Source organism: Somniosus microcephalus, chromosome 4 (genome assembly GCF_052327205.1).
Source record: "Somniosus microcephalus isolate GS21.2 chromosome 4, FLI_Smic_1.0, whole genome shotgun sequence".
NCBI lineage: Eukaryota > Metazoa > Chordata > Chondrichthyes > Squaliformes > Somniosidae > Somniosus > Somniosus microcephalus.
In genome coordinates, this window is record NC_140990.1 from 185,639,419 (window position 1) to 185,664,234 (window position 24,816).

Sequence of the window (24,816 nt, forward strand, 5' to 3'; positions counted from 1 at the left end):
CTGCACTGTGGGACTGGGCCCTTCCCCTGGTGCCCTGCACTGTGGGACTGGGCCCTTCCCCCGGTGCCCTGCACTGTGGGACTGGGCCTTTCCCCTGGTGTCCTGCACTGTGGGACTGGGCCCTTCCCCTGGTGTCCTGCACTGTGGGACTGGGCCGTTCCCCTGGTGTCCTGCACTGTGGGACTGGGCCCTTCTCCTGGTGCCCTTCACTGTGGGACTGGGCCTTCTCCATGTGCCCTGCACTTTGGGACTGGTCCCTTCCCCTGGTGCCCTGCACTGTGGGACTGGGCCCTTCCCCTGGTGCCCTGCACTGTGCGACTTTGCCCTTCCTCTGGTGCCCTTCACTCTGGGACTGGGCCCTTCTCCTGGTGCCCTTCACTGTGGGACTGGGCCTTCTCCATGTGCCCTGCACTGTGGGACTTGGCCCTTCCCCAGGTGTCCTGCACTGTGGGACTGGGCCCTTCCCCTGATGTCCTGCACTGTGGGACTGGACCCTTCCCCTGGTGTCCTGCACTGTGAGGCTGGGCCCTTCCCCTGGTGCCCTGCACTGTGGGACTGGGCCCTTCCCCCGGTGCCCTGCACTGTGGGACTGGACCCTTACCCTTGTGTCCTGCACTGTGGGACTGGACTCTTCCCCTGGTGTCCTGCACTGTGAGGCAGGGCCCTTCCCCTGGTGCCCTGCACTGTGGGACAGGGCCCGTCCCCTGGTGCCCTGCACTGTGGGACAGGGCCCTTCCCCTGGTGCCCTGCACTGTGCGACTGGGCCCTTCCTCTGGTGCCCTGCACTGTGGGTCTGGGCCCTTCCCCTGGTGCCCTGCACTGTGCGACTGGGCCCTTCTCCTGGTGCCCTTCACTGTGGGACTGGGCCTTCTCCATGTGCCCTGCACTGTGGGACTGGGCCCTTCCCCTGGTGCCCTTCCCTGTGGGACTGGGCCCTTCCCCTGGTGCCCTGCACTGTGGGACTGGGCCCTTCCCCTGGTGTCCTGCACTGTGGGACTGGACTCTTCCCCTGGTGTCCTGCACTGTGAGGCTGGGCCCTTCCCCTGGTGCCCTGCACTGTGGGACAGGGCCCTTCCCCTGATGCCCTGCACTGTGGGACTGGGCCCTTCCCCTCGTGCCCTGCACTGTGCAACTGGGCCCTTCCTCTGGTGCCCTGCACTGTGGGACTGGGCCCTTCCCCTGGTGCCCTGCACTGTGTGACTGGGCCCTTCCTCTGGTGTCCTGCACTGTGGGACTGGGCCCTTCCCCTGGTGCCCTGCACTGTGGGACTGGGCCCTTCCCCCGGTGCCCTGCACTGTGGGACTGGGCCTTTCCCCTGGTGTCCTGCACTGTGGGACTGGGCCCTTCCCCTGGTGTCCTGCACTGTGGGACTGGGCCGTTCCCCTGGTGTCCTGCACTGTGGGACTGGGCCCTTCTCCTGGTGCCCTTCACTGTGGGACTGGGCCTTCTCCATGTGCCCTGCACTGTGGGACTGGGCCCTTCCCCTGGTGCTCTGCACTGTGGGACTGGGCCCTTCCCCTGGTGCCCTGCACTGTGCGACTTTGCCCTTCCTCTGGTGCCCTGCACTGTGGGTCTGGGCCCTTCCCCTGGTGCCCTGCACTGTGGGACAGGGCCCTTCCCCTGGTGCCCTGCACTGTGCGACTGGGCCCTTCCTCTGGTGCCCTGCACTGTGGGTCTGGGCCCTTCCCCTGGTGCCCTGCACTGTGCGACTGGGCCCTTCCTCTGGTGCCCTGCACTGTGGGACTGGGCCGTTCCCCTGGTGCCCTGCACTGTGGGACTGGGCCTTTCCCCTGGTGTCCTGCACTGTGGGACTGGGCCCTTCCCCTGGTGTCCTGCACTGTGGGACTGGGCCGTTCCCCTGGTGTCCTGCACTGTGGGACTGGGCCCTTCTCCTGGTGCCCTTCACTGTGGGACTGGGCCTTCTCCATGTGCCCTGCACTGTGGGACTGGGCCCTTCCCCTGGTGCCCTTCCCTGTGGGACTGGGCCCTTCCCCTGGTGCCCTGCACTGTGGGACTGGGCCCTTCCCCTGGTGTCCTGCACTGTGGGACTGGGCCCTTCCCCTGGCGCCCTGCACTGTGGGACTGGGCCCTTCCTCTGGTGTCCTGCACTGTGGGACTGGGCCCTTCCCCTGATGTCCTGCACTGTGGGAATGGGCCCTTCCCCTGGTGCCCTGCACTGTAGGACTGGGCCTTCCCCATGTGTCCTGCACTGTGGGACTGGGCCCTTCTCCTGGTGCCCTGCACTGTGAGACTGGGCCTTCTCCATGTACCCTGCACTGTTTAGTGGGCCCTTCCCCTGGTGCCCTGCACTGTGGGACTGGGCCCTTCCCCTGGTGCCCTGCACTGTGGGACTGGGCCCTTCCTCTGGTGCCTTGCACGGTTTAGTGGGCCCTTCCCCTGGTGCCCTGCACTGTGGGACTGGGCCCTTCCCCTGGTGCCCTGCACTGTGGGACTGGGCCCTTCCTCTGGTGCCCTGCACGGTTTAGTGGGCCCTTCCCCTGGTGCCCTGCACTGTGGGACTGGGCCCTTCCCCTGGTGCCCTGCACTGTGGGACTGGGCCCTTCCTCTGGTGCCCTGCACAGTTTAGTGGGCCCTTCCCCTGGTGCCCTGCACTGTGGGACTGGGCCCTTCTCCTGGTGCCCTGCACTGTGGGACTGGGCCCTTCCTCTGGTGCCCTGCACGGTTTAGTGGGCCCTTCCCCTGGTGCCCTGCACTGTGGGACTGGGCCGTCCCCTGGTGCCCTGCACTGTGGGACTGGGCCTTCCCCTGGTGACAGTGAGGAAGCAGCTACACTTCAACCCATGTACGTTTAGGAATTCTCCACCTGTGGAAGATATAATCTGTTCCAAATCTGGGTTATTCGTTACTCACCCACAAGGATGATCAGCCTGTGCCTGTCGGTGGGGCTGCGCTGGTATCTCATCACCTCCTCGTACGATGTCACTGTGCTGGTATAACAGCTGCTCGGACAGCGAGCGGAGCACAGCAGCTGGCTGCTCTTCGATTTCCTGCGGCAGAGTCGTATGCTCCGCCTGAATCCCGCTGAGTGAGGGATGACAAATGACAACGGGTTAATGGGCAGGTGGGCAGGCGTAAGTCAAACAGAAAGACGTGAAAGGCGCTATAAAAATGCAAGTTCATTTTCTTTGTCTTTATTTTTAGTTCCCCGTGATGGGGTGAATCCTAAATATATATCCCCTTCCTTTACTTCAGGCCAGTGGAAACACAACTGCTGCTTCATTTCCCCAAACTGTTTATGGGATGGGGGTGTTGGGAGAGGGAGAGAGAGAATGGCCCCCTTTCCTTGACAGTATTTGGGAGGGGAGATTTTGCCCCCTTTTCCTGGCAGTATTTGGGAGGGGAGATTTTGCCCTCTTTCCCCGGCAGTATTTGGGAGGGCAGATTTTGCCCTCTTTCCCTGGCAGTATTTGGGAGGGGAGATTTTCTCTGCAGCTGAGAGCGTGAGTCCCGAAGGCTGTATTGCCTGCCCGGTGCCAGGGTTAAGGACATCTCCTCTGGGCTGGAGAGAAACTTAGAGTGGGAGGGGAGAATCCAGTTGTCATGGTCCACGTAGGCACCAATGACATAGGTAGGACAAAGAGGTTCTGCTGAGAGAGTATGAGCAGCTAGGGGCCAAATTAAAAAGCAGAACCACAAAGGTAATAATCTCTGGATTACTACCTGAGCCACGAGCGAATTTGCATAGGGTAAATAAGATCAGAGAAATGAACGAGTGGCTCAAAGACTGGCGGGAGAAATGGGTTTTGATTTGTGGAGCACTGGCACCAGTACTGGGATAAGAGGGAGCTGTTCCGTTTGGACGGGCTTCACTTGAACCATGCTGGGGCTAGAGTCCTGGCAAATCGAATAACTAGGGCTGTAGAGAGGGCTTTAAACGAAATAATTGGTGGAGGGGGGAGGGGGGGGCGGAGGATCCAGGTGAGCGGGAATTTAAAAAGTCAATGAGAAATGAGAAAGCAATAGAGCAGGATAGAGATGGGGGAAATAATAACCAGAGTGTGACAGGAAGGGACAGAATGTTTAAAAATAAGAGTGCAACAGAAAATGGGGCCAAAACAAGGAGAAATGGTAAAAAGACAAAGTTCAAAGCTCTATATCTGAATGCACGCAGCATTTGTAACAAGATAAATGAGTTGGCGGCACAAATAGATACAAATGGGTATGATCTGATCACCATTACAGAGACGTGGTTGCAAGGTGATCAGGGCTGGGAACTGAATATTCCAGGGTACTTTGACAATTCGGAAGGATAGACAGAAAGGAAAGGGAGGTGGGGTGGCTTTGTTGGTAAAGGATGGGATCAGTGCAGTGGTGAGAAGTGATATTGGCTCAGAAGGTCAAGATGTAGAATTGGTTTGGGTGGAGATAAAAAAAAATAATAAAAGGGAAAAAGTCTCTGGTGGGCATAGTCTACAGGCCTCCGAACAGTAGCAATACTGTTGGGCAGAGTATAAATCAACAAATAATGGAGGCCTGTAAAAAAGGTACGGTAATAATTATGGGTGATTTTAATCTCCATATTGATTGGACAAATCAAATTGGCCATGGTAGCCTGGAGGAGTTCATGGAGTGCATCCGGGATGGTTTCTTAGAACAGTATGTAATGGAACCAATCAGGGAGCAGGCTATCTTGGATCTGGCACTGTGTAATGAGACAGAATTAATAAATGATCTCATAATAAAGGATCCTCTAGGAAAGAGTGATTATAGCATGGCTGAATTTCAAATTCAGTTGGAGGGTGAGAAAGTTGTATCTCAAACCAGTGTCCTGATCTTAAACAAAGGCAATTACAATGGCATGAGGGCAGAACTTGCTAAAGTGGACTGGAAAAATAAATTAAAGGGTAAGACAGTTGAAATGCAGTGGAGGAGCTATTTCATAATTCTCAACAAAAATATATTCCAGTGAGAAAAAAAGATTTTAAAGAGAAGGGAGCACCATCCGTGGCTAACTAAGGAAGTAAAGGATGGTATCAAATTGAAAACAAAGGCATACAATGTTGCCAAGATTGTTGGAAGACCAGAGGATTGAGAAATTTTAAAAAACCAGCAAAGGATGACTAAAAAAATAATAAAGAGAGAGAAGATGAATTATGAAAGTAAACAGGCAAGAAACATTAAAACAGATAGTAAGAGCTTCTACAGGTATATAAAAAGGAAGAGGGTAGCTAAAGTAAACGTTGGTCCCTTAGAGGATGAGACTGGAGAATTAATAATGGGGAACGGGGAAATGGCAGAGACTCTGAACAAATATTTTGTATCTGTCTTCACGGTAGAAGACACTAACAACATCCCAATAATGGATAATCAAGGGGCCACAGGGAGGGGGGAACTAAAGACAATTACTATCACTAAGGAAATAATACTTGGTAAAATAATGGGACTAAAAGTTGACAAGTCCCCTGGACCAGATGGCTTGCATCCCAGGGTCTTAAAAGAAGTGGCTGCAGAGATAGTGGATGCATTGGTTGCAATATACCAAAATTCCCTGGACTCTGGAGAGGTTCCAGCGGATTGGAAAATTGCAAATGTAACACCCCTATTTAAGAAAGGAGGGAGACAGAAAGCAGGAAACTATAGACCAGTTAGCCTAACATCTGTCGTTGGGAAAATGCTGGAGTCCTTCATTAAGGAAGCAGTAGCAGGGCATTTGGAAAAGCATAATGCAGTCAAGCAGAGTCAGCATGGTTTTAGGAAAGGGAAATCATGTTTAACAAATTTGCTGGAGTTCTTTGAGGAGGTAACAAGTAGGGTGGACAAAGGTGAACCAGTGGATGTGGTGTATTTGGATTTCTAGAAGGCATTCGATAAGGTGTCACATAAAAGGTTACTGCATAAGATAAGAGCTCATGGAATTGGGGGTAATATATTAGCATGGATAGAGAATTGGCTAACTAACAGAAAGCAGAGAGTCGGGATAAATGGGTCATTTTCCGGTTGGCAAACGATAACTAGTGGGGTGCCACAGGGATCAGTGCTGGGGCCTCAACTATTTACAATCTACATTAATGACTTGGATGAAGGGACTGAGTGTAATGTAGCCAAGTTTGCGGATGATTCAAAGATGGGTGGGAAAGCAAGTTGTGCAGAGGACTCAAAAAACCTGCAAAGGGATATAGACAGGCTAAGTGAGTGGGCAAACATTTGGCAGATGGGGTATAATGTGGGAAAGTGCGAGGTTATACACTTTGGCAGGAAAAATAAAAAAGCAAACTATTATTTAAATGGAGAGAGATTACAAAATGCTACACTTCAGAGGGACCTGGGGGTCCTTGTGCATGAAACACAAAAAGTTAGCATGCAGGTACAGCAAGTAATCAAAAAGGCAAATGGAATGTTTGCCTTTTATTTCAAAGGGGTTGGAGTATAAAAGCAGGGAAGACCTGCTACAACTGTACAGGGTATTAGTGAGACCACACCTTGAGTACAGGTAGACTACCCTTTATCCGGACTTCCGAAAACCGAAACCCTCTAAAAACCGAAGGTTTTTTCGTTCAGCGTAAGTCGTGCGTACGAACGAAAAAACCTTCGGTTTTTAGAGGGTTCCGGTTTCGGAAGTTCGGATAAAGGGTAAGTCGTGCGCACGACCCCCCGCCGACCCCCCCCGCGGACCCCGCCGGCCCCGACAACCGCCGACCCCGCCAGCCCCGACAACCGCCGACCCCCCCGCCGACCCCGCCGGCCCCGACAACCGCCGACCCCGCCAGCCCCGACAACCGCCGACCCCCCCGCGGACCCCGCCGGCCCCGACAACCGCCGACCCCGCCAGCTCCGACAACCGCCGACCCCCCCGCGGACCCCGCCGGCCCCGACCCCCGCCGACCCCGACTGACTTACGCTGAGCGTCAGCGTAAGTCGTGCGCACGACCCCCCGCCGACCCCCCCGCGGACCCCCGCCGACCCCCCTGCGGACCCCCGCCGACCCACCTTCCGAAATCCGAAATTCTCCTTTATCCGAAACTCGGCTGGTCCCGAGGTTTTCGGATAAAGGATAGTCTACCTGTGCTTATTTAAGGAAGATATACTTGCATTGGAGGCAGTTCAGAGACGATTCACTAGGTTAATTCCAGAGATGAGGGGGTTGACTTATGAGGAAAGGTTGAGCAGGTTGAGCCTATACTCATTGGAATTTAGAAGAATGAGAGGTGATCCTATTGAAATATATAAGATGCTGAGGGGGCTCGACAGGGTAGATGCAGAGAGGATGTTTCCCCTCGTGGGGAAATCTAGAACGCGGGGGCAGTTTTAGAAAAAAGGGTCGCCCTTTTAGAACTAAGATGAGGAGGAATTTCTTCTCTCTGAGGGTTGTAAATCTGTGGAATTCTCTGCCCCAGAGAGCTGTGGAGGCTGGGTCATTAAATGCATTTACGGTGGAGATGGACAGATTTTTGCAAGATAAGAGAGTGAAGGGTTATGGGGAGCAGGTGGGGAAGTGGCTTTGAGCCCTAGGTCAGCCATGATCTTATTGAATGGCAGAGCAGGCTCGAGGGGCCAAGTGGCCTATTCCTGCTCCTATTTCTTATGTTCTTATGTTCTTATTTTGCCCTCTTTCCCTGGCAGTATTTGGGAGGAGAGATTTTGCCCTCTTTCCCTGGCAGTATTTGGGAGGGGAGATTTTGCCCCCTTTCCCCGGCAGTATTTGTGAGGGAAGATTTTGCCCTCTTTCCCTGGCAGTATTTGGGAGGGGAGATTTTGCCCCCTTTCCCTGGCAGTATTTGGGAGGAGAGATTTTGCCCTCTTTCCCTGGCAGTATTTGGGAGGAGAGATTTTGCCCTCTTTCCCCGGCAGTATTTGGGAGGAGAGATTTTGCCCTCTTTCCCCGGCAGTATTTGGGAGGGGAGATTTTGCCCTCTTTCCCTGGCAGTATTTGGGAGGGGAGATTTTGCCCTCTTTCCCCGGCAGTATTTGGGAGGGGAGATTTTGCCCCCTTTCCCTGGCAGTATTTGGGAGGAGAGATTTTGCCCTCTTTCCCTGGCAGTATTTGGGAGGAGAGATTTTGCCCCCTTTCCCTGGCAGTATTTGGGAGGGGAGATTTTGCCCTCTTTCCCCGGCAGTATTTGGGAGGAGAGATTTTGCCCTCTTTCCCCGGCAGTATTTGGGAGGGGAGATTTTGCCCTCTTTCCCTGGCAGTATTTGGGAGGGGAGATTTTGCCCTCTTTCCCTGGCAGTATTTGGGAGGAGAGATTTTGCCCTCTTTCCCTGGCAGTATTTGGGAGGAGAGATTTTGCCCCCTTTCCCTGGCAGTATTTGGGAGGGGAGATTTTGCCCCCTTTCCCTGGCAGTATTTGGGAGGAGAGATTTTGCCCTCTTTCCCTGGCAGTATTTGGGAGGAGAGATTTTGCCCTCTTTCCCTGGCAGTATTTGGGAGGGGAGATTTTGCCCCCTTTCCCTGGCAGTATTTGGGAGGAGAGATTTTGCCCTCTTTCCCTGGCAGTATTTGGGAGGGGAGATTTTGCCCCCTTTCCCTGGCAGTATTTGGGAGGGGAGATTTTGCCCTCTTTCCCTGGCAGTATTTGTGAGGGGAGATTTTGCCCTCTTTCCCCGGCAGTATTTGGGAGGGGAGATTTTGCCCTCTTTCCCTGGCAGTATTTGGGAGGAGAGATTTTGCCCTCTTTCCCTGGTAGTATTTGGGAGGGGAGATTTTGCCCCGTTTCCCTGGCAGTATTTGGGAGGAGAGATTTTGCCCTCTTTCCCTGGCAGTATTTGGGAGGGGAGATTTTGCCCTCTTTCCCTGGCAGTATTTGGGAGGGGAGATTTTGCCCCCTTTCCCTGGCAGTATTTGGGAGGAGAGATTTTGCCCTCTTTCCCTGGCAGTATTTGGGAGGGGAGATTTTGCCCCCTTTCCCTGGCAGTATTTGGGAGGAGAGATTTTGCCCTCTTTCCCTGGCAGTATTTGGGAGGGGAGATTTTGCCCTCTTTCCCTGGCAGTATTTGGGAGGAGAGATTTTGCCCTCTTTCCCTGGCAGTATTTGGGAGGGGAGATTTTGCCCCCTTTCCCTGGCAGTATTTGGGAGGAGAGACTTTGCCCTCTTTCCCTGGCAGTATTTGGGAGGAGAGATTTTGCCCTCTTTCCCTGGCAGTATTTGGGAGGGGAGATTTTGCCCCCTTTCCCTGGCAGTATTTGGGAGGCGAGATTTTGCCCCCTTTCCTCGGCAGTATTTGTGAGGGGAGATTTTGCCCCCTTTCCCTGGCAGTATTTGGGAGGGGTTGTGTTGGGAGGGGGAGAATTTGAGATAAAAGCCTTGGTTGCTGAAGCTGACCATCAGTGGGCCGATTCGGGAGAGAAATACCAGTGGTCGGGGAGAATGGCTGGTCCCTTTGACGAGGTCGGCTTGTACAGCAGCAAGGAGAGTGAACTGAGGGACGGGTAGAAGAATGGAAAACAAATGTAAGGCAGCCGCAGAGGGGAGTGAGTGGGCTCTGACCTACCAATGTACAATCCTTGGTTATATCCATTGAACTCAGCATCTTCTATACACCAGGGAGATATCACCAGAGAACAGAACAGAAGAGTTGTTAAATCAGATCTTAAATCACATACATTAGAACTTAAATCACATACGTTAGAACTTAAATCATGTACATGAGATCCAAAACCACATACGTGAGATCTTGGCGGCTCAGCCAATATTAGGAGTTACCAAGGGTCGATGGGGTTGTAAGGGTTTGGATCAGCTGATTTTACCTCAATACTGATTCACTCCACTTAGGAACCAAAGATTTTTATTCTTGGCCCATTCCCCCCACCCCTGGCCCCCCCACTGCCCCGGCTCTCTTTTCCTGCAGGCGCCGACTTTTGTGGGCTTCGTCTCCAGACACCAGATGCCCTCGGGTACCTCACTCAACTGGCCCTTTATGTGCGGGACTGAACAATGAGCACTGGCTGGATATTTCGGCACAGCCGAGCCCGATCCTGTCCTTACGTGTTCACTTTGCTTTTGTTACCTCTAGACTCGACAATTCCAACGCACTCCTGGCCGGCCTCCCATCTTCCACCTTCCATAAACTGCCGCCCGTATCCTAACTCGCACCAAGTCCCGTTCACCCATCACCCCTGTGCTCGCTGACTTACATTGACATTTTACTATGTTAAAGGTGCTATATAAATGCAAGTTGTTGTTGTTGTTGTAGGAGTCACTAGAAGGTGATCAGGAGCGGGAACCCTGGCTGATCTTTGGCCCCTCCCCAACCAGAGGGCACTGAAGCTAATTGAGGTAAGTCTGGCTAAGTGGTAGCACTCTCGCCTCTGAGTCAGAAAGTCATGAGTTCAAGTCACACTCCAGAGACTTGGGGCCTGGAAATTTGTTTGCGCCAGTCTGCCAGCTTCAACTGAGCGCAGGGAACAATCCCTGCTCCTGAACAGGGAGGCCCGAGGCACACCGAATATTTGGCCTTGGGCCTCATTTACATCAGATCAGCGAGCTTCCGACACCTGCTGGGCGTCCCCAGGCAACTCACTGGTGAAGAGGCTTTGATTTTCGGGTTGCTGCATCGTCAGCAGTGGCTCTCAGGTAGGTCGTTAAAGGGAAAGGGATGTGACCAGGAGGGGGAATATTGGGACGGGGGTCGAGGCAACAATTGGGAGAGGGATTGTGGCAGTGATCGGGGGCGGGGGCGGGGGCGGGGGGAGGGAGGTGAGCAGCAGCCAGCAGCGGCTGCATGGTTTTAATGTGTGGTCAGGATACATGCAGCACAGTTTTGAAGATTTACCTTCTCTTAGTTCCTCTTCAGAAAGCAAACAAGAGGCGAGGATTAGGAAAAAGAATAAATTAGTTAAAGCTACCCCTTCCGTCACCTGCCCACCAACCAACTCCAATTTGTAATTATGAGCTGTTCCTCACCAGCATTAATAGTGATCCTATGATTTAAGTAATACATGTTAAATATTGAAGAGCAAACAAGATGTGAAAAGGGCTCCAATTTAGTTTGGGTCCCACTATAATAAGCTAGATATCTATGTATTATTAATAATATTGCACACAGTGCACACATCATTACTTCCAGTCACACTTTTTATATCAACATTTATAATGGAATCTTCCTATGCAAATATTTATATCGGATTCTCTATATAAACATTGTATAATGGGTAAATCATATGTAAACATTTCACTGTTATGGGTTCAATGTCATGATAAACCAACTAAATCACTCAAAACATTTACTGAAAGAAAATATCAATGGAAATGAGAATCAGGTGGTTACTGTAACAAGCGGCCGATCTATAATGCCCGTTTTACATGGCATTGCAAATCTATCCCAGAGTCTTTTACAGTCACACCCTGAGCTGTCTGGATGACATTGGCTGCAGGTTTTCATGCAGTAGGTGGCATTGCTCTTCCACTGCCTCCAATTTACACTCTTCTCACGCAAAGCTCCTCACTGAGATCTTCATATGATCTGTGTGGCCTGTAAATTCTTTGGCGAGGGAGGGGGGGTGGCGATTATTTTGTCGGGCACCTCCTCCTCAAAGGCTGCCTTACTTCCCTTTCCTCCCTGTACCCTACACTGTTCCTCCTCCGTATCCTGTTGGTCTCACTGGCCCGCAGGCTGCCAGAGGCAGGTTCAGCTCTCTCCAGGCCAACACGCTGCTCCGCAAGCTCTCCTGTAAATCACTTTTTAAAGCTTCTCGAGGTCGCAGGCTCTAATTTGAAGCACTTCCACCAGCATGGGCTGGTACTAGTAACAGGTACTTCTTTTAACTCGTCGCTAATTACCCTTGGTGCACTGGGAGTGCTAATTAGGGCATATGGGAACCCCTATGCCATTCCTCTGTGTGCACACTGTCAGAGGGCTCCTGCTCTGACTAGAAACGGCAGCGAGGTCATTACATAGGATTACACAGAATATACAGCACAGAAACAGGCCATTCGGCCCAACCAGTCCATACCAGCGTTTATGCTCTACTCGCGCCTCCTCCCATCCTTCCTCATCTAACTCTATCAGCATAACCCTCTATTCCCTTCTCCCTCATATGTTTATCTAGCCTCCCCTTAAATGCACCTATGCTATTCGCCTCAACTACTCCCTGTGGTAGTGAGTTCCCGTGGTGGAAACACGGGATTCCCCCCAACTTTCATGACTCACTGAGTCTAAGCCCCATTCTGGTGCCAAAGAATCGCTGAGAAAGTCAAGCAAATTCCAGGACCATGGCTATTATCAGTCACAGCTTTTGTGCAGCATCCTTATATTACCCTTTACTTCCAGCCCATTTAGGAAGATAGGAATTGCTAGACGCAAAAAGACCAAGCTCCATCTAGTTCGCCCTCTACCTTCCTGGTAGTTGCATGATACAATGATAATGGAGTTGTTGACTAATCATAGCAATCAATGTCTATCAACTAGTCTACAACAGACCCAGACACAGTGGTGGAGAGCTTGGGGAACCATAGGTCCAAAGTCACCTGTTCTCCCAAGCCATGCTACACTTACCACATGTCAGGTCTCAAATTGCACTGAATTGGTTGCAGAGTGTGAGGCTCTAGTTTGGACAGAAAAACAGCCTAGGGTGCAGGTGGAGTCACGTCCCAATCACACGGAGTCAGAGAGCTCTCAGCTTTATCCACATCCACATCAGACTTGCCCTCGACAACGCTGAAGGAACCTCGACTCTTCTTAAATAAACTTATGCCAGGAAAATTCTCCAGGCACCTGAGGGTGTCATCAACCTTACCTTGGGAACACAAACCAACTCCAATAGCTTCACCCAGAGCCTCTCAGGGGCCTCCTTGAGCTGAACGGTTAGTCACATTCACTGAAGTGCCTCCTGTGCACCTGGCCCTGTGCTATACTGAGAGACTTGTATAGACAGCCCTTCTCTTATGGGTACAATAGGTGGAGATCTGTTTGTTCATTTCCCCACTGAGCTAACATCGGCAATTACTTCCAGACTGCTGGACCAAAGCTACCACAGTTTCCCCTTCCAGTCCTGCTGGGAGACATTGCTCGGCATTCTCTCCTCTTCCAAACCACCTCTCTGTGGTGCAGCAACACTTTAGTCTCCTCCCTGATAAGGGCAACATGACACAATGAGGGTGGGGGTCCTGGCATCAGTGCCCGAGGCACGGCAAGATTCACCTTCTCATTGTAATTAAGAAAAACCTATTCCTTCCTACACTTCCCGATACAGAAGCACAATTCTGGGCCAGTAGCACTGGACGAGAGTGAAGAAAAGTGACGGGACGGAGAGGGGGAGAGGAGGGGGGAGCCTGGCTCTGTTCCCAATCAGAAAATGGTGCCACACTGACCATGCCCACCCAATTACTGGTCGTCTGGTGCATATGGGCCACAGGGGGATGATGGGCATTCGAGCTGTTGCAGTGTACAGGGAGTATTATTAACACTGTACATTAAACACACAGGACTCACCTACCTGATTCAAAGGTTTCTTCATCTGTGGAGATAAGGAAGAGAATCTTAACACAACGTTTTGAAATGCAGATATTAAGGGTAAGGTTCTAACTACATGCTCCTGGCAGGGAGCCTGCCCCTGGAAGCTTGTGAATTTGTGCCCGTATTTCTGATATGCAAGTCTGCCGACCAATCATCCCGCCTCACCCATCATTCATGGCTGGCTGTCGTCTCTTAACTACTGATTCTCCAATAAGGTGGGCACACAATTGACCCACAGACTCGTCCTCCAGCATCATTCCCCTTTCATCCTGAAGATACTGAACACCACAAGCTGATGTTCAGGCATCGATGAGTTGTATGACATTAGGGAGGAGAAATTCAGTATCGCCCCGTTTGGGGTGCAATTATCGGCCGGGCGCAAAGTTTAGCGCCTGGCGTGAATTATCACCTCCGACTGCAAACTTGGCTTCTATCGCCCCTGGAGGTGATTGGAGCACTAAATTAGGCAGTACACACCTCTCTTAAGGCGCTAACACCGAGGAGCGAAGCGCTACCTCAGAGCACTGGCGAAGCTCATGTGATGTCAGTCAGCAATGGAATACAGACACACTGGCTCCGGCCAGTTCTTAAAGGGGAGGGTCGATCTTGCTCTCCATCCACACCCTGCACATTGCAGCCTTGAATCTTGGCCTGGAGAGACCTGCACATCAAATCTGCTGGAAAGAACAATGGAGAGGCACAAGGAAAGAGCTCAGAGTTCAGCCACCATAATCTCTTCTAAATCGATGCAAGGAAGGTGAAATCAAAATGAACCTGCAAAGTGCTGCTCAGTACTCAAAACTCCTTCACACAGCGTTGAATCTCTCCAGAAGTCTCTCTCTCTCTCTCAGAATGCGTGGCGCAAAAATGTTGCCGATTAAAAAAAAGGTAGGAAGTGGTCGCCTTTAAATAGCGCTCCCCTAGTCCTTTCCCGACTGCAAAACGTTCCCCTCTACCTGTCGTTGCTAGCAGCAGGTGGTAAGGCAGGGGGTGCCACTCAATATCCGGTCCGGGGTGCTACTGGGGCATTGCACGCTCGACTGACGTCACAATCTGCGGGCGCAAGAGATCGTGGCGGTAGTGTTTATGCCGCCGCAAAATGTCTGGTCAATTTCATGAGTGGTGCAAACATCGTTGCGCCCGGGCGCTAGTTGCCTTGCGCCTCATTAACACCCTCTTAGGGCGCTAACGGGAGGTGCAAAACAACTGAATTTTCCCCCCTAGATGTTCTCCTGTAATCGCTCCTTGCTGTCGATGTCGTGTATTGATTGCGAGTTTGACACCAGTCAATATGGTAATGTAATGTGCGAGTTTAACACCAGTTAATACGGTAATGTAATGTGCATTGCATTATGGGAATTACCCGGGAAAGCAGCAGTCAGCCATTTTACCAATAAAGTAAAGATCACAGTTAGAAGCCTGTCTGCCTGACTCTGATTTAATTCGACGTATCTACATGCTTGATTGAACGTATTAAAGCATAGATACAACATTGGCGACGAGGATGGGATAACGGACAGAATCTTTTTTTAAAAGTTAGTTGCCCAAGTTTTAGTTAGCTAGGATGGCGAAGACCGGCATTCAAAATTTTGCATGTTTCGCTGAGCTAGCCACGTTGGGTCCAAGATGGATGAGGTGGTTAATGTCTTTTGAGCTTTATGCTGACGGCAAAGGACTCATTATCGACGGTACTTCTACAGCTGCCATGAAGCAGAGGAGAAGAGCTCTACTTCTACACCTAGCAGGACCAGATGTCCAGGATATCTTTTCGACTCTACCGGACACAGGAGAGCCAGCAGACTACACGGCGGCGGTTAGTGCTTTGAATCACTACTTCGTGCCCCAGGTCAATGCAGCATTTGCTAGACAGACTTTTCATAAGTTGTCCCAGAAGACAGGTGAGACTGTGCAACAATTTGCTACTCACTTGCGGCAGGCTGCTAAAGACTGTGCTTTTGCGGGGGTTGCGGATAATCAAATAGGAGACGCTATCCTGAGTAGGTGCACGTCAGCCTATGTGCGGAGGAAATTGCTAGAGAAAGGGCATGGTCTAACGCTCACCCGCACGTTACAAGTGGCCTCACAATGTGAAAACGTCGAGGAGCAGATGTCAGCCATGTCATGTACAGAGAAGGCGGAGACAGATACTGTTCGTCGTGTTACACAGAAAAGAGGGTATTATACGAAAAGCTCGACAGAGAAACCAAAGGGAAATGGTGATAGGAACGAAAGGAAATGTTACAGATGTGGACACACAGACCACATGGGCAGAGATCCGAAATGCCCAGCACGCAGACAAACGTGTCATAAGTGCAAGGGAAAGGATCATTTCTCCAAAGTATGCCGCACAAAGATACAAAGAAACACAGTGTGAACAATGTAGAGGAACCAAATAACTGTGCATTTGCTGTTACTGGAAATAACGTGACAGAGAGACTTACCTTTTGTGTAGGGGGAGTAAACCTGAGAATGTTAATTGATTCGGGTGCAACTAATAATGTGATAGATGAGAATACATGGGAAGGATTAAAGTCAGAACACATTAAGTGTCAGTCACATGTCCCTAAGACAGAGAGAAAGTTATTCTCTTATGCTTCTAGCCGACCACTGTCAGTTAAAGGTGTATTCACATGTGGGATTACAATAGGTAAGAGAACTGAGCAGGCAGAGTTCATTGTGGTTAAAGGCCACGGAGAGCCATTGCTAGGAAGGGAGAAAGCCATGAAACTGGGAGTTTTAAAAATAGGCGCAGATGTCTCAGCTGTGGTAGATGTAAGACAGCTACTAGAACAGCGGTATCCAAAGGTGTTCCAGGGAGTAGGAAGGCTGAACACAAAACAGATCAGTTTGTATATCGACCCACAAGTGAAGCCTGTGTCCCAGCCACTCAGGCGTGTACCATTTAACTTAAGGGGGGCAGTAGAGGCCAAAATAAAACAATTGAGGGACATGGACATTATCAAACCTGTAACTGGTCCCACCCCATGGGTAAATCCTGTGGTTATTGTACCAAAAGCGGATAAGGATGTAAGGTTATGCCTAGACATGAGACGAGCAAACCAGGCAATAGTGAGGGAACGATATCCAATCCCCACCGTTGATGAGATACTCCAAGGTATGAATGGCTCGACGGTGTTTTGTAAGCTAGACCTGAAATGGGGTTATCACCAGCTAGAACTGACCCCTGAGTCACGAGAAATCACAACGTTTGCAGTACATAACGGAGTACAGGGCCTTGGTGAGACCGCACCTTGAGTATTGTGTGCAGTTTTGGTCACCATACCTGAGGAAGGACATTCTTGCCATGGAGGGAGTGCAGCGAAGATTCACCAGGCTGATACCTGGGATGGCAGGAATGACGTATGAGGAGAGATTGTGTCGATTGGGCTTATACTCACTGGAGTTTAGAAGATTGAGAGGGGATCTCATCGAAACCTATAAAATTCTGTCAGGTCGGGACAGACTAGATGCAGGAAGGATGTTTCTGATGGCTGGGGAGTCCAGAACCAGGGGTCATAGTCTAAGGATAAGGGGTAAGCCATTTAGGACTGAAATGAGGAGGAATTTCTTCACCCAGAGAGTGGTGAACCTGTGGAATTCTCTGCCACAGAGGGCGGTGGAGGCCAGTTCATTAAATATATTCAAGAAAGAGTTGGATATGTTTCTTGAGGCTGAAGGGATCAAGGGATATGGGGAAAAGGCAGGGACAGGGTACTGAATTTGGATGATCAGCCATGATCACATTGAATGGCAGAGCAGGCTCGAAGGGCCGAATGGCCTACTCCTGCTCCTATCTTCTATGTATACAGGTACAAGAGGCTGATATTCGGTGTATCTTCAGCTAGTGAGCAATATCAGCATGAGATAGCTAATGCCTTAGCTGGAATAGAGGGTGTTGAAAACATCTCAGACGACATTATCGTGCATGCACACGACCAGGAAACGCACAACAGACGCCTGCATGCTGTCATGACCAGACTAATGGAAAGTGGACTGACACTAAACTCAGAGAAGTGCCAATTCAACATGGACCGATTGATTTTCATGGGAATCCTGTTGTCTGAAAAGGGCATTGGACCAACAGCAGAGAGAGTGTGAGCGGTGGCAGAAGCTCAGGAACCAGAGAATGCTACAGAGGTGAGGAGTTTCTTGGGACTCGTTGGGTACAGTAGCAGATTCATCCCGCAGTTTGCAACACTATCAAAGCCACTGCGACGCCTGACGAGAAAAGACACACCATTTAAATTTGGATCACAACAGAGACAGTCATTCAGTGCACTCAAGGAAGAGTTGTCCAGAGCCGGCACTTTAGCATATTTTGATAAGGACGCACCAACCAAGGTGATAGCAGATGCCAGTCCTGTAGGTTTAGGCGCAGTACTAGTTCAGGACCAACAGGGACAAGAGGTGCCAATATGCTATGTAAGTCGTAGTTTAACAGACTGTGAGAGGAAATACTCTCAAACAGAGAGAGAGGCCTTAGCTCTTGTATGGGCTTGTGAGAGGCTGCATCCATATGTGTAGGGCCGAAAATTTAACTTGGTAACTGACCATAAGCCATTACAAGTGATATACAGCCCACACTCTAAACCCTGTGCCCGTATAAAGAGATGGTTACTTAGATTACAGCCGTACGATTTTAAGGTGATACACATTCCAGGTAAGCAAAACATTTCAGACCCACTGTCACGATTGCTGGGGGAGACAGCAAAACAGGAGAGACATTCTCACGACTCAGATGAATACGTGAGATTTGGAGCTGTGAGTGCGACACCAAAAGCACTCACTAAGAGAGAGGTGGAGGAAGCCTCTGCTACTGACCCAGAGCTGATTGAGGTATGGAAGGCAATCACAAACGGACATTTTGAGAACTGTAAAGCTTATGCAGCAATTGCAAACGAGCTGTGTGTAGTGGGGTACCTAGTTCTTCGGGAAACACGCATCGTGTTACCCACAGTGTTACACGCACAAGCCCTGGTGTTAGCACATGAAGGACACTTGGGAATAGTTGGAACAAAGCAACATCTCAGAACCAAGGTTTGGTGGCCTGGCATGGACAAGGCAGCTGAAAAACACTGTAAAGCGCGCCACGGCTGTCAGATAGTAGCCAGACCCGACCCACCTGAACCGTTGAGACCAACACCATTACCGGAGGGCCCCTGGCAGGATGTAGCTATAGACTTACTGGGACCCTTGCCATCCAACCACTCTATTCTTGTGATAGTTTATTATAGTCGCTGTAATGATCAGTAACCTGTCATTCTGGAATGGTACACTAGGTGGTGCTGTATGTATATAAGAGTGGGCTACCCATGATGCACTAGGCTACCCACAAGGCAGCAGTCAAGATGGATGCCTCTACAGATACTGTACCTAGTCCACATGTGCTCAATAAAGTGTCTAGCAAAAGCTAGCTGTTCTTAATAAAAATGACTAGTTATTAATGAACATAACATGGTACCAGGATTGGTAAGATCTGCTGAATATTGTGCAACGCAACATGGAGAATTTGAAGCCACCAGAGCGTTTGAAACTCACAGGAAATATCGACTACAATTGGCAGACTTTTAAACAACAATTCGAACTCTACATTGCTGCCATCGGGTACGGTACGAAGCCAGACGCAAGGAAAATAGCGTTGCTGATCACGGTTGCAGGCCCACAGGCGATAGAGGTATTTAATACATTTGTATTTAATCCAGAGGAGAACAGAGAAAAATTAGACGATGTGCTAAAGAAGTTTGATACACATTGTTCTCCCAAAAAGAATGAAACCTATGAGAGGTACATCTTCCATTCTCGGACACAGCAGCAAAATGAGACTTTTGATAGCTTTATGACTGATCTGAAACTGAAAGCACAGACATGTAATTTCTCTGAGCTGAAAGCATCCATGATTCGTGACCAGATTGTGTTTGGTATTCATGATAAAAAAAGTCAGGGAACGTCTGTTGAGAGAAACCGAACTAACATTGGAAATTGCTGTGAAAATATGCCAAGCCAGTGAGCTAGCTCGAAAGCACGCGAAGACTTTCAGTGAAATCAATAATGATGCGATTGTAATGAGTGATAATGCTGCTGTCGGTGCTGTGTCCTACAAGGGGAAGAAACGTGGGCAGAACAGAAATGAAAAGCAATCGGAGGATGAAATTTTTAATTGTAAACACTGTGGTTACAAACACCAGTTAAGACAATGCCTAGCATTTGGAAAAATGTGCACAAAGTGTACTGGAAAGAATCACTTTGCCAAACAATGCTTTTCAAAAGTAAAAACAAAGAAAGGGCAACGAGTTAATGTGATTGAGGACACTGATTTAAGTGAGACATTTTTTGTAGGAATGGTGTCATGTGACAATGTCAAAAATGATACAGAAAATGTGTACAATGTCAGATATGGACAATGCTGAACATAAAATTAATGCAGTAAAAGAGGACAAATGGATGATCCCACTGCAGGTAAATGGAGCATTAGTTACATTGAAACTAGACACTGGGGCAAAAGCAAACTTAATCAGTATGAGTGACATTAAAAATATGAAAGAAAAGCCCAAAATACAGAAAAAGTCAGTACTACTGAAGGACTATAATGGACAGAAAATAGATAGCTTAGGTGTATGCAGACTTAAAGTGACAGTCAAAGACAAAGTGCATCATCTCATGTTTTCTGTTGTGGCTGAAGGACTTGATTCACTACTAGGTGACAAAGCTTGTGAAGACTTAGAACTGGTCAAGAGAGTCTACCATATAAACTGTGCCATAAGCAGACCAGATGACTCAGTGGATTCTGTAGTGAGTAATTTGCAGGATGTGTTCAAAGGATTTGGAGTTCTACCATTCACATACAAGATCCAGCTAAAGGAGGATGCTCAGCCAGTGGTACATGCTCCACGAAGAGTTCCAGCACCCCTGCATGACCGGCTCAAGAATGAACTGGACAGAATGACCACACTAGGAGTCATCAGGAAAGTCGAAGAGCCAACAGACTGGGCTAACTCCATGGTATGTGTAAAGAAAAAGAACAATGATCTAAGAATGTGCATGGATCCAAAGGACTTAAATGCAAACATAAAATGTGAACACTACCAGATTCCCAAGCGAGAAGAAATCACCAGTGAAATGTCAGGTGCCAGATACTTTACAAAGCTCGATGCCTCACAAGGATTTTGGCAACTAAAACTGGATGAAGAGAGCACCAAATACTGTACCTTCAACACACCATTTGGCAGGTATTGTTTCCTCAGAATGCCTTTCGGGATAATATCTGCATCTGAAATCTTTCATAGAGCGATGGAACACATAATTGAAGGTCTGGAAGGAGTTCGGGTCTATGTTGATGACATCATCATCTGGGGCTCCACACTGAAAGAACACAATGAGAGACTGACTAAAGTGCTCCAGAGCATACGCCGGAATGGACTGAAGCTCAACAAAGCCAAGTGTCAGTTTGGCGTCCAGGAAGTCACTTTCCTAGGAGATAATCTATCTGGTAAAGAAATAGAGCCAGATATGGAAAAAGTAAACGCCATACTCAAAATGCCCCGACCCACTGACAAAAAAGGAGTGCTACGCATCATGGGGATGATAAACTTCATTGGAAAGTTCATTCCTAACTTGTCAGCCAAGACAGCCTGTCTGCGAGACCTGCTACGTAAAACAAATGAGTTCACATGGACAGAAAGACATGAAGAAGAGTGGATGAACCTCAAAACAGTGCTGACAACCACACCTGTACTCACCTTCTTTGACCCAACAAAAAGAATCAAAGTGTCAACGGATGCATCAAAAGATGGCCTAGGTGCGGTCTTGCTACAAGCAGAGGGTGAAGATTGGAAGCCTGTTGCCTATGCCTCCAGGTCTATGACTGATGCTGAGTGTCGAGACGCCCAAATTGAAAAGGAATGTCTAGGCTTGGTAGTTGGACTAGAAAAGTTTCATGGCTACATATATGGACTTCCCACCTTCACAGTTGAGACAGACCACAGCCCACTGGTTGCCATCATAAAAAAGAACCTGAATGAGATGTCTCCAAGGATTCAACGACTCATGATGAAGCTGCAAAGATATGACTTTGAACTGATCTACACACCAGGCAAATACATAGTGTTAGCAGATGCACTATCCTGGGCACCCACAATGAGTCATGTGAGCTCTACTGAAGAAGACGTGGATGTTCATGTGAGTATGGTCACTGCTGCGCTGCCCGTGTCAGACACAAAATCAAAGCAAATAGCAGAAGAAACAGTAAAAGATACAGTATTACAAACAGTAATAGAGAACGTTCATCATGGTTGGCCAAAAGGTTCCTGTCCAAAATATTTTCACATAAGGTCAGAATTGAGTGTCGCAAGTGGACTATTACTAAAACAGAACAGAATAGTCATTCCACAGGCTCTACGTCAAGACATGCTCAAAAGGATTCATGAGGGACACCTCGAAATTGAAAAATGCAAAAGGAGAGCAAGAGACACTGTCTATTGGCCTGGCATAAATAAGGACATTGAGAACATGATAGGCAAATGTGAGACATGTCAGAAACACCAAAACAAACAAGCAAAGGAACCAATGACAGTAGCTGACATACCAACAGCACCATGGCAAAAGGTTGGTATGGACCTTTTTCATTTAAATGGTAAAGACTATCTAATAGTGATTGACTACTATTCTAACTATCCTGAGATGGCGCTGCTCTCAAGCACCACAGCAAGCAGTGTCATAATGCATGTGAAATCCATCTTCGCCAGACATGGAATTCCCAGGATTGCCGTTAGCGACAATGGTCCGTGCTTCAACTGTAAGGAGTGGCAACAGTTTGCAGCACATTATGACTTTCAACACATCACATCCAGTCCTTTGTATGCTCAGTCGAATGGTAAGGCAGAGAAAGGTGTTCAAGTTCTCAAGCAGCTACTGAAGAAAGCGACAGAAAGCAAGTCTGATCCTTATCTCGCCCTGCTGAGCTACCGAGCCTCACCTTTAGACTCTGGTTCTTCACCTGCTGAACTCCTAATGGGTTGCAAGTTGCGTACCACGCTACCCTGCTGTGCAAAAGAAAAGCAGAGTAAGGAACTGAGACAGAGACTTCAACTGTTAAAGCTGAAACAGAAATCATACTATGACAAGTCATCCAAAACTCTGAAACCATTGACAAGGGATGATGTTGTCAGGATTGAGGATCCAGATGCATGGAACAGGAAAGCTACAGTTCTTGAGGAAGTAGGACCAAGGTCATACACTGTTAGAACTGAGGAAGGACAGATTCTCAGGAGGAACCACCTTTCCCTCCTAAAAACACAAGAGACTATCGAAGAGCAAATCGATGACAATGCCGCAACTGAATCTTGTCACTCACCACCAGAACAAGCCGCAAGCTTACATTTCGTTGTACTGCACTTGTGCACTAACAATGACAATAAAGTTGATTATTATTATTATTATTATACAGGCTCTCATGAAAACACATCAGACTTACCTGTGCTGAGAAGATCCACACGTGAAGTAAAAAAGCCTGATAGACTTAATCTTTGAGTACAAAGAAAACTACATTGAAAATGTATTGACTGTTGAAGACATTTATGTTGTTATTGATTGATATTGATTGATACTGATTTTGTTTAACCTCAAAGAAAGGGGGATGTAATGATCAGTAACCTGTCATTCTGGAATGGTACACTAGGTGGTGCTGCATGTATATAAGAGTGGGCTACCCACGATGTACTAGGCTACCCACAAGGCAGCAGTCAAGATGGATGCCTCTACAGATACTGTACCTAGTCCACATGTGCTCAATAAAGTGTCTAGCAAAAGCTAGCTGTTCTTAATAAAAACGACTAGTTATTAATGAACATAACAGTCGCTACTATGAATACGACATCATGACCTCCACAACAACAGAGAAGGTTATTGATAGTTTAGAGTCAATCTTCACCCGTCATGGTTTGCCAATCACCTGCAAATCTGATAATGGTCCCCAATTCAGACCTGAATTATTCAAAGAATACTGTGAAAACAACGGGATCAAACACCTGAAAACGACAGCAAAATGGGCTCAGGCTAACGGAGAAGTCAAGCGCCAGAATGCATCACTGATGAAGAGAATCAGAATTGCTCAGTCAGAAGGACTAGATTGGAAACGTGAACTTAGAAAATATGTGACTGTCTACAGGAGCATTGACCATGCCACGACAGGAAAGAGCCCGGCAGAGCTGCTCTTTAAACGAAAAATGAGAGGAAAGCTGCCAGACATCACAGAGTCGCGCGCAGACATGGAAGTACGTGACCGGGACGCAGAACAAAAAGGCAAGTCCAAACTGTACGCAGATGAACAGTGGAGAACACAATACTCAGAGGTGGAAGTTGGCGACACGGTGCCGGTACGGTAGGACAAAGTGGACAAGTTCACCACTCCTTTTAATGCCACACCACACAAAGTTTTGAGTAAAACAGGGAGTCAAGTAGTAGTGGAATCTCCAGAAGGAGCACGCTACTCAAGAAACACTACGTTTGTGAAGAAATACAGAACCAATGGACCAAAGGAGACACTTCATGAGCAGGAGGAAACACAAGGGATTGAGGACAGTATAGTAGACCCTGACACACATACCACTGTGACACAGGCAATACCCACTGACACCAACATGTCAGACATACCCAATACAGTAAGACCTCAAAGGGTTAAAAGAAAACTCCAAAGACTGTCTGATTATGTCACAACATAAACTGTGCGAGAACTGCATGGGTGATGTTAAATGTTTAAACCTGGGAATTATTTAGTTGTGTGGTAAGACACAAGTTTGTAAAAAGTTTATAAACCAAATAAGTTATGCAGTGTTATTGTAAGCAACTGTTTGTAAACTGCAAGTTTGTTTCCAAGGAAAAGGGGGATGTCGTGTATTGATTGCGAGTTTGACACCAGTCAATATGGTAATGTAATGTGCGAGTTTAACACCAGTTAATACGGTAATGTAATGTGCATTGTATTATGGGAATTACCCGGGAAAGCTGCAGTCAGCCATTTTACCAATAAAGTAAAGATCACAGTTAGAAGTCTATCTGCCTGACTCTGATTTAATTCGACGTATCTACATGCTTGATTGAACGTATTAAAGCATAGATACAACAGGCCCCTCTGTAATATAGAGCAGCCACCCCCTCGCACTCTCAAAATACATCAGTGAGTAGGGCTCCTTCACCAATACAGCTAACCGCGTCCTGGGCATGTGTCACAGTGCCGCTCGAACAGGTAAAAGAAACTGCCGCAGAACTTTAAAACTCATGAAAAGTTGTGGATGGTTTTCGACAGGACGTAGGCAGAGACTGTTTGAGTCTCTCCCAATCACCAATTCCACACACTCACACATACCTCTGAAATGGAATATGAAATGCCCTCCCAACCCCAAATCCAGT

General features: G+C 48.7%; 1 protein-coding gene and 1 pseudogene across 6 annotated transcripts in view; one reads left to right on the plus strand and one right to left on the minus strand.

The window, feature by feature from the left end:
- LOC147120072 (MAGUK p55 subfamily member 4-like) overlaps window positions 1–24,816 on the minus strand; it is a 391,734-nt gene that overhangs the window by 30,416 nt on the left and 336,502 nt on the right. For 5 of the 6 annotated variants that reach the window (XM_085985616.1, XM_085985614.1, XM_085985611.1 and 2 more), the window contains 4 exons: window positions 13,394–13,414; window positions 10,732–10,746; window positions 9,451–9,492; window positions 2,872–3,042 (listed from right to left, as the gene is read on the minus strand). In XM_085985616.1, the coding sequence (XP_085841742.1) occupies window positions 2,872–3,042; window positions 9,451–9,492; window positions 10,732–10,746; window positions 13,394–13,414 (249 nt within the window). The remainder of the gene's footprint in view (window positions 1–2,871; window positions 3,043–9,450; window positions 9,493–10,731; window positions 10,747–13,393; window positions 13,415–24,816) is intronic. The other variant, XM_085985613.1, reaches the window with a different exon arrangement.
- Window positions 27–2,587, plus strand: LOC147120074 (uncharacterized; annotated as a pseudogene).